Here is a 13,383-nt window from a genome sequence, read left to right on the forward strand (position 1 = left end):
CTCAATTCGTCTAATTCAAATCTTTAAACTTTTGAGAATATTAGTAAGATTGACAAAGATATGGTCTAAATCTTGTTTTCTCTCGTTGATGAATCATAAACTAAGATACAATCTTCATTTATAGTAGTGAGATTCATTTTTGCATAATTAAAGTCTAATTTATTTTCTAGTTTGAATAACACATAGTTTTTCTATAGTAGATATGAGTAATGTAAATAAATATGAAAAAGTTAAAGTCGTATAAAAGATAGACCTTAATTTGTATATTGATTTTATCTTTTAGTCACTCTATCCATTTTTTATGGATTGAGTGATATACTTTGGTAAAATCTTTTCCAAAAAAAAAAAAAAATTAATTGATCTATTTTGAGGCCCAAACAATGAAATTTGATTTTGATCGTTTAGTGCACCACATTTTTTAAGAGATAGTACCATATTGTATGATTTGAAAGATTATTTTTTTTTATAAAAAAAAAATCTCAATCAAACACCGCATGGCCAAGTTAGACTGTACTATCTGACTTCTTTATATCACAAATAATCTCACTCTTAGGCTTTGTCCTCCTATTCTTTTTGTACCATTCAAAGTGGTCCACACTAGGTCTTGTGATCCTCCTAAATAAATATTAGAGACTATATACTTAGTCATTGAGGTTGGTGATGGTAAAGGAGGCATTGCATAATCAAGTTGTCTCTTTAGCATATATCAATGCAAGTGCCATAAATTTAGGGATTCAACGACCTGTATAAATTGATACATGCCTAAATGCATGTAAATCTTGAATGGAAAAACTAACAATCAAATATGATCCATGTCCTGCATAGAATAGATTATATGAACAATATAGCTCCAATGACTATCTCCACTATGCATAGCAAAGTTATCTAAAATAAGCATCAGACATACCAATTCTCCTCCCATAGTCATCTAAATTAATATCTCAAATATGAGATAAAGTTGTGAAAGAGAAAATAAACAATACGAACTTATAGTAACATCCCTTCAACTTTTCATAATTTATACTTACATATTCAAAATTTTATTTTTTAATTAAACTTCAAAACTTAAATTTTGATTGCAATATGACCTAACCATCAATATCAGTGATCCATGAATATGTGATTGCCACGTGAGATAAGTTTAGATACAAAGTTTCATAAATATTTTTTTCAGTTTGTTTAAAAAATTATTTTTAGCAAGAATAGAAATTTGATGGTACATTAACATTTCACACTCATACTTAATGGTTAGGCCACATTGTAACCAATTTTTAGCTTTTGGGTTCATTCAAAAATTGAAGTACGTTGGGTGTAATCGTAAATTAAAAAAATTTGAAGGGATATTTACATAATTTTATCAAATAATAATAAACTAAATATCTTTAACAATTTATTTTATCGTGACTAAGTTTTGCGATGTATCATGGTTGATTTGCAAGTGCGTATCCTTCATGGAAGTGTTTATGTATTGAAAAGGTGATTGTACTCAACGGGTTTCATGATCCAAAATTAGGTGGGGATGAGTACCCTTAACTTGCTCTCGCACACCGATTAATGTTCTCATTCCCTTTTTTTTCCCCCGGCGCTTGAATGAATGCCACCAAGGAGTCTTGGGACGGAATAAAATATCTTCACCGGTTCTGGCAGGCTACCCGCGCGAACGGTCCAGATTGATGAACTTGTGCGAAATCCTTACACAAGTCCACGAAGGATCACGCTAGTTAACAGGGCGACGGCGGTACAGATTAACCTCCTTCTCTCACACCGTCACTCTCGCCCACCGCAATTTAAGCGGCGGCCTCCGCCCGTTGGATGTTATCCCCGTTATTCGTCGTCTAGCGGAGGAGCGGTGCCGGGAATCCGCTAGGCTTTATCTTCCATCACGCCAACAAATCTCTCCGAATAAAAGGAATCGAGATCCCACCTCCAAGTCTATCCATCTGCAAATCGTGGTATGAACCTTAGGTAGATAAGGGGAAGGTATTTCGATCGGGCGTCAATTTCTCTAGGGTTTTGATTTTTGCTGGGGCTTAGATCTCCCTAGGGCTTAGCGGAATAACCTTTGCTCCTGTGCAGGTCTGGTAGGTAGAGGAAAGAGGCTCATGGAGGTCGCGGAGGAGATGCCGAACGCCATTAGCGGTGCGGAAGAGGTAGAGGAGGAAGTAGAAGAAGAGGTCGAGGAGGAGGTAGAAGAAGTGGTCGAGGAGGAGGAAGAAGAAGAGGGACGTGGTGGTGGAGAAGGAAAAATAAAGGAAGGAGGAGGAGGGGAAGGAGAACAGGGAGGAGAGCCTCCGGGAAGGGGGATAGAAATGGTAGATAGTGCTGGCGAGGAGATACAGCCGGATAGCACTTCCTATTCGTCAGGGTTAGTAGTGAGGCCATAGGTTTCTTGTAGATTTCTTGGATTGAATGTTTGAGCTTGTGTTAGATTTTGATGTTCCTGGATCTAGGGTTAGCGGTTGGTAGGGTTCACATGTTGGCCCAATCAAATGCCGCTGGGGTGATTCGGGGAAACAGAAGATAACCCTAGTTTTTTCTTGTGTGATAGAAAAATCTTCGTTGGAGGAGTCGCGTGGGACACAACTGAGGGTATGTAACATTGCTCTATTTAAATTAGTGTTCCCTCTCTCTCCCTCTCTCTCTCCAAGAAAGAACACAGATTCGTTGTATTACTGCATTTTTATTCTTTTATGTATCTTCACAAGCTCCCTTTTGTGATCGAATAATACATGCTTGCTAAGATTGTGCATATGTGGTTTCCTGACGCTAATATATGTGGTAACAGGAATTATCCGATGAGAATCTATTCTGTGGTTTTGTATGTGCAGTGAATATCAAGTAGTTTCTTATGTTGCTGAGCTTCTTGTTTAATGGGCAGTTGGGCATAGAGTTAGTCGGCTTAAACTTCTTGATGTTTGAATGTTGCATATTTTCTATACTCTAAATATTTGTGTTGTTGCTTTGTCATGAAATTTAACAGTCCTTTTGGCACCAGTACATTAGATCACTCCACAGTTCATGAAAGAAGCATATGATCAGCCCAAAAGGAGAGCCCAAGTTTCCAGACTGCAATTCCTTTGGCATTTTGTGAACTCAGAAGCTCGACAGTCATTTTCATAAATGATTCGTTATGTTGGAGACACAGTAATCCTGAACATGCATTATGGATGCTGATTATATGTGTTAATTTTAGTCAACTCCATATACGCATTGTAATTTGAACTTGGTTTTGTTAGTTTGAACTATGGTCAACTCTACGTATGGTCCAGCTTGAGGCTACATGGCTCTGATTTAAATGGACTATGAAAATATTGCCACATGTTTATCTTGAAGTAATTAGCACTTTATATGCAATGCGGTGATGACGTATCTCAGGACATGGTTATGAAGATGTACTATATGTGCCCCTGTGATTTATTCGACCTTTAGATTTATGGGAAGCTTCACAGACCACATAAATTTGCTTCCTACATAAAAATGTGGTGGAGAAAATCTTGTGTTTCATATTGATAATGAGTGAAGAAGATCAACTAGTATTAGCAGATTATCACAGAAATTGTCAACAACAGTCAAATCACAGTATCATCTGAATGTCTTGAAAAAATTAAGGCTTGACTTCCCAAGGCCTGACTTGGCAGGATAAACACCAAACAGATGCTGCCCCAAAGAGCTTTGAATGTTTCCAAAGAAGTAAGATAGAGCATAAGCAATGCCTGCATATCGTTTGTTATTTACTCTTATGCCACATGGAGATTTTTTTGCTTCAGTGCAATGCTGTGTGCTTGATAAGATGAACAGCACAATAGAAAAATGCACTAACCTTTCTCTGGAACAGGTGGGACTATAAATGTTACAAAATGAGTTTTGCAAAGTCAATGGAAAGATAAAGTTGTAATTCATCGTGTAAAACAAATAGCCAGGAAAGGCTGTCATTCCTGGATCTTGTTTAGCATAAAGTATGGCCAAAAGCTTCTCTGAATTTCCATAATGCACCTGGGTTTTGCATTTGATAATATCACCTTGATTTTATATGCTGCTTCTGAATAAGTAGCTCTACTGCACTCAGATTATTTGGTCTCGGAATATGATTTTTGTTATGGATCTACTGCAGTGGCTCAATGAGTTTAAATTGCAAACATGTAATATTTGCAATCTAGAACTTCAACAATCAAATAGATAGAGGCAGTTGACTTGATGGAGAAGAAATTTAGTGCTAGAAATTCAGTTAAGTTGAAAATTAGGTCTAAGTTTAGTTTCATGTTTGAGAGTGTAAGGGTGTATGGGTATCTGGTTCTATCTGCTTATGCTTTTGAATAAGGGGCTGCAAAAGAGGTTATTAAAGGAGAGAACTGCCTTTTGCACGGTCAGATGCTGGCAAATATGTAGTTGGCACTTTTATGCGCTTAAGGCTGTTACAGTACAATAAGAAAAAAATGTCAAACCTATGTGACAAATCATGGACCCTTTGATAAAAGATGTGCGATCCATACTTCTTGATCATCAACAAATCTTTTTGGTTGTTTAGTTATTTTAACCATTCATCTTGGCTTCAAGTTTATTGTTGGTATGCACTTTTGCTTGGACTACATTTCTATTTTAAGATGATGAAAGTGTACTAGTAAAGATTTTCGTTAGCACCATAGCAGCAATAATTGTATCTTTACTTTTTGATTACTTTATCATGTAAATATATAGTACCCTTATGTGATCTCATCAAAATAACATCATGGTCACCACCCGTCCTAGTCCTAGTGCAGATCCATGAATCTTCTCCATTTTCTCCTTCCTATCTGAAGATTCAGTAACATTCCATTGGGATATGCTGAGACATGCATAGAGATAGTGTTCCCATCTCTTAATAGGCTTCTTCATTTTAGAAAAGGTTTTGATGTGCTAACCAATGCAAAGTAGGATCTGCATTACAAACCACAAATAAAAATGGTGAGGCTTGTTAGTTATATTGTATTCACAACTTCTATCTCAATTAATAGATTCCGTATCAGACATAAGTCTCGTTGTATGGGCCATTTGTCTTTCCAAACTCAGAAGTGTATGCCATGTCATCAACATGAATTCATATGGTTACCTTCATTCAATTTGTTAAACATGCTATGTTATAGTTAATCAGTGTATTCTATATATGCATGATAGATTCAACTGCGTACACCACCAATCAGTAATGAGTTAGAATTCATTTAAAGATTTATCTGATTGACAAGGCATCCTGCCATTTCATATATGCTACAATTCCATTGCTGCACATGTTGATTTGCTATTCACCTTGTAAATGGATGCATGTGCTATAGAGTTTTCAGCTGCATATGTGTTTCCGGAGGATTCTTGAATTTGTTCTTTCCTCAGTACTTTTGGCTATTGGTGTAAAATCATATGAATATTAATATTCTAGTTTCAACATAACACTGTATTCTTAGATGCAGTCTTTCTTCAGATATTAGGATATCTAGTTGAGCAATTTTTGGATTCTTTTTAAACTTATTTTTAATGTGGTTTCTTAATTTTTAAACAAGCATCCTCTTAGTTATATGCTTTCATTTAGTTGGACCCAAGATAAGTGACGACAATATGCTTGTTTTTTCTCATCCAAGAAAAAAATTGTGTGGTTCCTGTCCATTATCCTTTATTATTGCTAACCTATTTTTTCTTATGATTTTATGGGCTCAACCTACTAGTTGATTACCTTTTTCATGACAAAATTGCTTGTTTTGTCTGAATCTATTCAGTTCTCAATGTCAGTTATGCTATTGCTAGTTGTAGCTGGTGAATTTGATGGTCTAAAGTGGAAATGTAATGAGTCACTTTGCTAGCTGAATTTGGCTCGACAACCTCGACTGGATGATACAAATGTCAGGTTGTTGAAATTCTCCCAACTGACATTTGCCTGTTGGTGGTTGTGATCATACATAATTTTTGTGTGGATGAACCAGAAAACCACTATAGAACGTTCAAGATGATCGTAAAGATATAAGACTTCCTATGCTTTGGTGGATTTGGGCAGAATGAGGAAACTTAGATATTAGAATGACTCTAGCAAGATCGATACCATGGGAACTGAAGAATTATGCAGAATGAATAAACTAGTTAACTGGGTTATCTAGAATGATTTTAGAGCATAATTCTGGGACAAATTAGAATAAACCTCTTCACCTTTCTGGCAGAGTGACTATCTTGTTTTAGATGGTTACACTATAAGGATGTTCAAGTTTTGTGTGTAATGTCCTATTTGTTTCTGGCATAACTTGGGTTACAAATAGTTGTTTAGCATAATTAAGGGGCTATTCTACCCTGTAATTCATGATATCTCCGAAGCATGTGCCAACCTCGAAGTGTATGAGAACTGATTCAGATGGTGTACCGAGGCACAACAACGACCCAAACAATAAGGAGGTAGGCCTGGGCCTGTGTTGAAGGTTTCAAAAAGAGGAGGAGGAAGGTACTCAGTGAATCTGAATAATGTGTGGATTGTGAGCACATTTTATTTTCCTTGAGACTACAGAAAGTGTTTTCAATATTTTGCCCGTAATGAATGGCAAATCAGTATCTGTAAAGCTGATTGAAATGCCATGTTTATGTGACAATACAAAGCTATCATGGTTGAACACCAAGAAAAATATTCTATGAAAGGAAATGACCAATACAGCAGACATCCATGATATGTTCACCTCTGTAGCACTGTTTTCTTGTATTCACTTTTTCATCTGCTTTTGTAATGCCTCTTTATTGTGATTTGAAGAGGATGATGTTGTTCTAATTTTAGATTTAGAACTATTTTACTGCATAGTAGGGAACAGATTTTGTAGTAATTGTTTATAAGCTTATGCCTATCTATGATTTTCTCATTCAGATTTTGAGAATTAAAGATCAAAATCCATGTGTGAGATGATATCTCATTTCAGTAGACATCCATGTATCATAAATGGAGCCATTTTGAGCTTATGTGGTTGGCGCGACATGGACAAAAAAGTCAAACTGGAAGCTGGAAACACCACACAGTCGAAAGATATGATTGATATAGAGAAGGTACCTGAGATAAGAAAATAACGAGAAAAAATGGCAATAGAGAACCACAAATTGCAGACATGAGAAAGAAATCAATTTGAGAATATTCCGTAGTAACGGAACATTTGTGACATGAAGAAGTCAATTCGAGAATATTCGCTAGTAGCAGAACATTTGTGTGACAAAGCTATTTTTGCATAAGATTGCTGTGCACTTTTTTTTATAATTTCAGTATAACGCACTGAATGGTATAAATTGCTCAGAACAATATATTTATCAGATTTAGACAGCATTATTCTAACATCAGGACTGGCTGACTATAGTTAGATGGTGAGAGAAAAAATAAGGCTTTAGATCAGCATGGATGCTTGAGGATTAAGGATGGTAGAGAATATATCAGCAGCAGGGATTTAATGGTTATTTGGGTATTTACTTCTAGAAGTTTTTTAGGGGAGTGCAGATGGTGTAATATGTAAATTGATACATAGAGGTGATGGTGGTATATCAGCTTCACTAATTTGATTAGTATAATATATTTGACCAGTAAAAAGGACATTAGGGCTGGATGGTTTACCAGTTAAATTATGTAAATGATGGAACAGCTGACTTGTTTAACAAATGATGCTGTTGAGGAGAGATGTTGAATGAATGGATAAAAGAATGTCTTTTTACATCCATCTCTATACTGGTCTGCTTACAAGAAGTTTAAAATATTGCTGAAAGATACAATTTCCCTCTTTCAATGGGTGTTTGGTATTAGAAGACGTACTCCAGGTGGCATGTGCTGAGAAGGTTTAGTTCAAGTGCAATTGTGGTTTGCAGACTTTCCCATTAGAAGACAGATGCACGTTGTTTAATGCAGAGATCATGTTACACATCTTTCAGTAGACTTTTCCTTTTTAAAAATAGTCAATAACATTTTAATGTGCCACCAGCTGACAAGGTGGAAAGCAGCATGGCTCTCAAGCCATGGTGCAATCAATCTTGAGTTTGTTACTCTTAGTATACCAACAATGGTCAAATGCTTGTCTATTTGTGTCAGCCATCAAGAATGCTTTTGTTTCCTTTGATATTTAGAAACCCAGAAATTATGGAGAAATTGACATATCAGCAATGGTATCTTGAAGTTGAGCATGAAATTAACAATTAAAGCTGCAACAAAATTACAAGGTAGATGAAGTTCATTTTGATAAAAAAATAGAACTGTTCTGGGAGGAGGCTTGTTATTGGTAACTATGATACCGATTTTTTTTTTTAAAAAAGTAATGTTGTTTTTTAAATGTTGGATGGATTGTTAAATTAATGCAAGATGTACATATGAACTTTGGGAACAATTTTATCTATAAAGGCACCATATTGTGATTTTCCTATTCACAACAGAATGGAGATATTCACTGGAAGTTCAAGGTAATATGGCTCGTTAAAACCAACTGATGTTGCAGCCTTAACCCTGCATTGGAGAGGTTGTTTCCATATTTTGAACTCATGACCTGTAGGTCACAATGGAGCAGCCTTACCATTGCACCAAGACTCACCCTCTTTTATTACAATGTTCTAGTACTTTTCATTGGATGGTTTATTTAAATAGAAAGTTTGCCCTAGTTAGTTTATTCTTTGTTTTCTATGTAGGGGTGATGCCAGCTTTAGAGAGGTGCGAGTCCTTTGTTTGAGTTTTAATATATTCAAACCTCTCTCTTTATCTACTGGCTACGGTCGCTATGCATCAGTATGTGCATGTCTGTCAACTTTTCATATGTTGGCCTTCGCTGGCCAGCATGTAATGTGCTGGCAGGCATGTACTTTAGTGGCCAAATCCAGTCACCTGGCATGGGTCGGTATGGCATGTTTTTTTATGTTTTTAGTTTTAAATGCATGTGTCTGTGACTCTGTGTGTATTTTGTGGGGTGGGGGTGGGGGGATGATGTAGCATCTGGGCTGGTACAGCATGTGACATGCTGGTCAATGGCTGGAATGCCCATGGGCACTGGTGCTAGAATCCTTTGTTGTGCGTGCATGTGGTGCTATTCAATCATAGCACACTCATCTCCCTATGGAGGGGTCTGGTTACAAGTCCCTTCAGTAGTGGATGGATGGCCAGGGACACATGCTGGTTGGCGAAGTAGTGTGTATTGTGTGCAGTAGGTCTCAGCTGGAGCATGCTTGCAGTGTTGTCAGATGCTGGTTGCTGCATGAACCAACTTTTTGGTGGCCCATGTGGTTTTAACTACTCAATTTTCCAGAAACTACTTGTTTGAATTAGTTAGCTGTTTGAAACATACATGAGAACATGATTATTTTAAATAGGAAAATCCATGTAATGAAGGATAGATTTTCTTGCTTTACTGATGTTATCCTTACAGTGGCTTACACACACATTCTTGGGGCTAGTTTTGATTTTGTTAGCATCATTGATTCTATTGTTTTCCTATTTAAAACTGTATTGTTACAGAGATCTATCAATGTTAGGTTACAGTTACAGTTTCTTGTGATAAAATTTGTGGACTTGTGCCTTCCTACATTCTCTATCTAGATTGCTGTCCTATCAGTTCCTTTTTTTTTTTTTTTGGCCCATTTGTTTTACTTAGTAGCCACTCGTTTGCCATGCTGCTTGTTTTTGTGTTGCAGAGACATTCTCCAAGCATTTTGAGAAGTATGGGGTAATTACAGACTCTGTGATAATGAAGGATAGGCATACCCATATGCCTCGAGGATTTGGGTTTGTAACATTTGCTGACCCATCTGTTGTTGACAAGGTCTTGGAGGATGAGCATGTTATTGATGGGAGGATGGTAGGATTAGCTTTTGTTGTACAGCTTGCTGTTCACATTTTGTAGGACCTCTATGAAATGTTGGAAACTTATATTGCTGCTGAACTCAGGTGGAAGTCAAAAGGACAGTCCCAAGAGAAGATATGCCTTCCAAAGCAGGGTTTAAGACAAAGAAGATCTTTGTGGGTGGAATACCTCCATCTTTAACTGAAGGTAGCAACTGAACTTTTAGACTATAATCTGCTTACCTGGATAAGCAAATTTATAATTGAAATCTTTCAGATGAGTTGAAGGAGCACTTTGCCTCTTATGGTAACGTGGTTGAGCACCAGATAATGCTTGACCATGCTACCGGGCGTTCACGGGGCTTTGGTTTTGTTACGTTTGAAAATGAGGAAGCGGTTAAAAAAATAATTTCAGAAGGCAGAATGCATCATCTTGGAGGGAAGCAGGTGATTAAAATTTTTGCTCAACCATGCTTGCAGATCTTTTTCTTGATTACATGCTTTTGAGGTTTTCAATGATTTTCAATGACTTTGGTCTGTTTATTTGTACAGAACAATTTCCAAAAATTGAGGAAATATAGAAAGCTTTAGGCAATATTTTATACGTAGTCGTGTCATGAATCCTTGAATAGAGTTAATGCTGAGACAATGGATAATTGTTAATGGCTTTAAAGACAATCAACTGATACTTTTAGATGTGACAGCCTCTTTCCTCTAGTGAGAGCAAGAACCAAACTCTCAGGGCTTGGGCTTCGATGCTGGCTATATGTTGGATATGGTATGACGCTTGACATTAATAGAAAATTTATGGATAGCAAATTAGCAAACAAGAAATATTGTAAGATCAATCTAGATCCCAATTATTAACTTTTCATTGTAATTTTGCCCTATTGGCTGCTTTTGAATTAGAATACCTTTAGGTGGTATTTGGTGAGTCAAATGGGATCACTAAGGTGATCTTAGATGACCAGTGATTCTTATCCTGCGAGAATATGATCTTGGGATAATCTAAGATCATTATGTTTGGTGTGCTATGTTTAAGTGATTAAAGATCATCGGATATCTATGAGTAATCTATTAGGTATTCCATGGGAATTCAAGATTAGTGATTATATAATATCAAAATTATTCTTGATATTCCACAAAAAAATATTTATTAATCATATAAAAATATATATTATAGTAAATTATTACTATATTCCAAAAATATGTTTACCAATCCTATAAATTATTAATTCTACAAAAGTATATTAATTATTGTTATAGAATTAACATTTTCATTTATTCTTATGATATATTCTTATTTTAATGCTAAAATTTAGTTTGGTTAGGAAAATAAGGTAACTAGAAGTAATATATTAAATAATTTCATAATGTAAGTATAAAGTGCAATAATATATTTTATTATAATTTAAAAATATAATTGAATAACAATATGACAATAATATGATTAATAATGTATTTGTAATATATTAATTGTATATTAATGTACGAATTTTTTTTGTTAGGCTGGTGGACATATTTGTTTCTAAATTTCAGTCCAAGATTATTGCTTTGGGGTGATATTGGATGTCGGTCCTCAAGGACGAGTTTCAATTTGGTGGTGATTTGAGTGAAGTTGATATGAAATCACTATCATGTAGGTCATCATGGTGCAATCAAATATGGTACTCTCATCATCTCCACCAACATTATTTTTGATGTGGTGGTTATAATGGGCACAATACTATAGAAATCATGTGCATGTCATTGTCAATAAAATGTACAATATGAGTAAAAAGCTTAAAGAAACATCGTCCAGGTGTTCCACAGCCTTGCAGGCAGGATGCGCCATGTTATCCTGGGCTTTCTCAGTTCTCTGTGTTGGTCGTCTTATTTGAGTTCTAGTGTTTCAGTCACAATGTTAGGGAAAATCTGACAGGATAGGCCAAAGAGTTCTCACTGTGAGAGAGGCGAGGAGTTCTTCCTTTTTAGCGTGGTGAATTGGGCTCCCCGACGGCGCTTCTTTCTTCCCCTTCCTCAACCTTGACAACACAGCAATTCACACACAGCTTCTTCCCCGTGGGATTAACAATAACTATTTCCTGATATTTCCCCGGATTGGTAGTCTTGTTTGTAACGGTCCCTTTCCCGACTGTTGCAGGTCGAAATTAAGAGGGCTGAACCAAAGAAAGCTGGTGGCGATCCAGGACACAATGGGAGGGCTGGTCATGGCACTGGTGGTGGCATTCTACCTGGTTACTATCGGGGTGGCACTTACGGATATGGAGGTGCTTATCGATCTGATGGCGTCTTTTATGGCGGAAATTATGGGTATGGTTATGGTGGGGTTCCTAGCTACGGTGCAGGCTTCGGCTCTAGTTATGGCGGGCACGTGTATGGACGTGGTGGATACGGTGGCGGTACCGCGTATGGTGGCCCTGCTGGGTACAATGGGGTGTACGGAGGTTATGGTGCTGGCCGGGGATATGGGGGCAGATACCACCCCTATGGAAAATAACATCTTAATACAATCATGATAACCAAATTTTACTATAATCAATTTACTGTGCAATACCCACTTCACATGCTTAAATTAATCGGTACTATTTTTCATCTCATATTCACTTTTTATCGCTGTAGAATGACGTTTCCATAACATATTTGCAGCATATTCGGAAAATGTAATTCTTCAACATCTCTCAGCTGCTCTTTGTTTTACTTGCTCTGTAGTACTTGGGTCGGGCATTTATAGGGCTACAAGACTTTACTGTGTGATTAGGTTATAATGCAAGCCTAGCATTATGAGTTGCCAGGCTCGCGTATTTCCATCAAACCAGTCATGTACAGGAGTGTTGTGAATCATGACTTTCTGGTGTTCCGATGGATGCTCGAGAGTTGGTGCAAGCTTGATACTTGTGTTTTTTCTTTTTGGGTAGAAATATTTGTGTTTTCTTTGAGGTTTATTCTTAATGTTGCATAAGATTCATGACTGCTGAGAAATTTGCAGGATGATCATATTATTCTGTAGTTGCTTGCATAAAAACAAATTTCGGAACAAAAAGTGGTTTTCATCAAAAATTTTCAAGTTGTTAGGTCTCTTTTGAAAAAAAAAAAATGATGCCATCTTTTGTTGGCAAAATTGTTTCAGTTCTTGGTCCCTTTTGTAGTTGGGGAAAGTCAACCCAACATAGCATTGGAGATCCCCACTTAGGGACCAGCGTTGTCAGCAAACACCTTTTTTTTTCTTTTTTTTTTGTGGTGTCTAGCTGATGAGTATCATCAAAAATCATGTTGTTGCCGATGGTTATTGGATTAGTAAATTCCTATCCTGTGTATATTAAGTAAAAGTAGGAGGGAGGAAGCTGATAATTTGCTGACCACCAAATGTCTCACCTTTGAGGAAAGTCAGACAGCAGCATACGGTAAGGGGCAGCATAAAATTTCGTGGGATTGATTCAGGGCTGAGCAAAGACATTTAGTACAGCCAGGACAAAACAACATAACAATTGGAACTTGAGGAGGGGGGGTAGGGCGGCAGCTTTGATGGTTTAAACCTAACAAGGACGTAAGAGGAAAATTTGAAGACCCTAAACAGATTAGTGATTAAAAAG

The 13,383-nt window shown here is 36.8% G+C and overlaps 1 protein-coding gene and 1 long non-coding RNA gene across 4 annotated transcripts; both read left to right on the forward strand.

Annotated features, from left to right (window-relative positions):
- The first annotated feature begins 1,757 nt into the window (after positions 1 to 1,757).
- LOC105040444 (heterogeneous nuclear ribonucleoprotein 1) lies at positions 1,758 to 12,390 on the forward strand. 3 transcript variants are annotated; one of them, XM_010916966.4, is made up of 7 exons: positions 1,758 to 1,952; positions 2,077 to 2,365; positions 2,549 to 2,589; positions 9,643 to 9,806; positions 9,896 to 9,998; positions 10,068 to 10,237; positions 11,934 to 12,390. In XM_010916966.4, the coding sequence occupies exons 2-7, from the start codon at positions 2,103 to 2,105 to the stop codon at positions 12,288 to 12,290; spliced, it is 1,098 nt and encodes a 365-aa protein (XP_010915268.1). In that variant the 5' UTR covers positions 1,758 to 1,952; positions 2,077 to 2,102; the 3' UTR covers positions 12,291 to 12,390. The 3 variants fall into 3 exon arrangements, with proteins under 3 accessions (XP_010915268.1, XP_010915270.1, XP_010915271.1); XM_010916968.4 differs by having other exon boundaries at positions 1,804 to 1,980; XM_010916969.4 differs by having other exon boundaries at positions 1,812 to 1,965.
- LOC140856665 (uncharacterized) lies at positions 2,596 to 3,332 on the forward strand. The gene is made up of 2 exons (XR_012140228.1): positions 2,596 to 2,889; positions 2,981 to 3,332. It is a non-coding gene; the product is annotated as an uncharacterized lncRNA (long non-coding RNA).
- Positions 12,391 to 13,383: the final 993 nt, after the last annotated feature.

This window comes from Elaeis guineensis, chromosome 3 (genome assembly GCF_000442705.2).
Source record: "Elaeis guineensis isolate ETL-2024a chromosome 3, EG11, whole genome shotgun sequence".
In the NCBI taxonomy this organism is placed as follows: Eukaryota; Viridiplantae; Streptophyta; class Magnoliopsida; order Arecales; family Arecaceae; genus Elaeis; species Elaeis guineensis.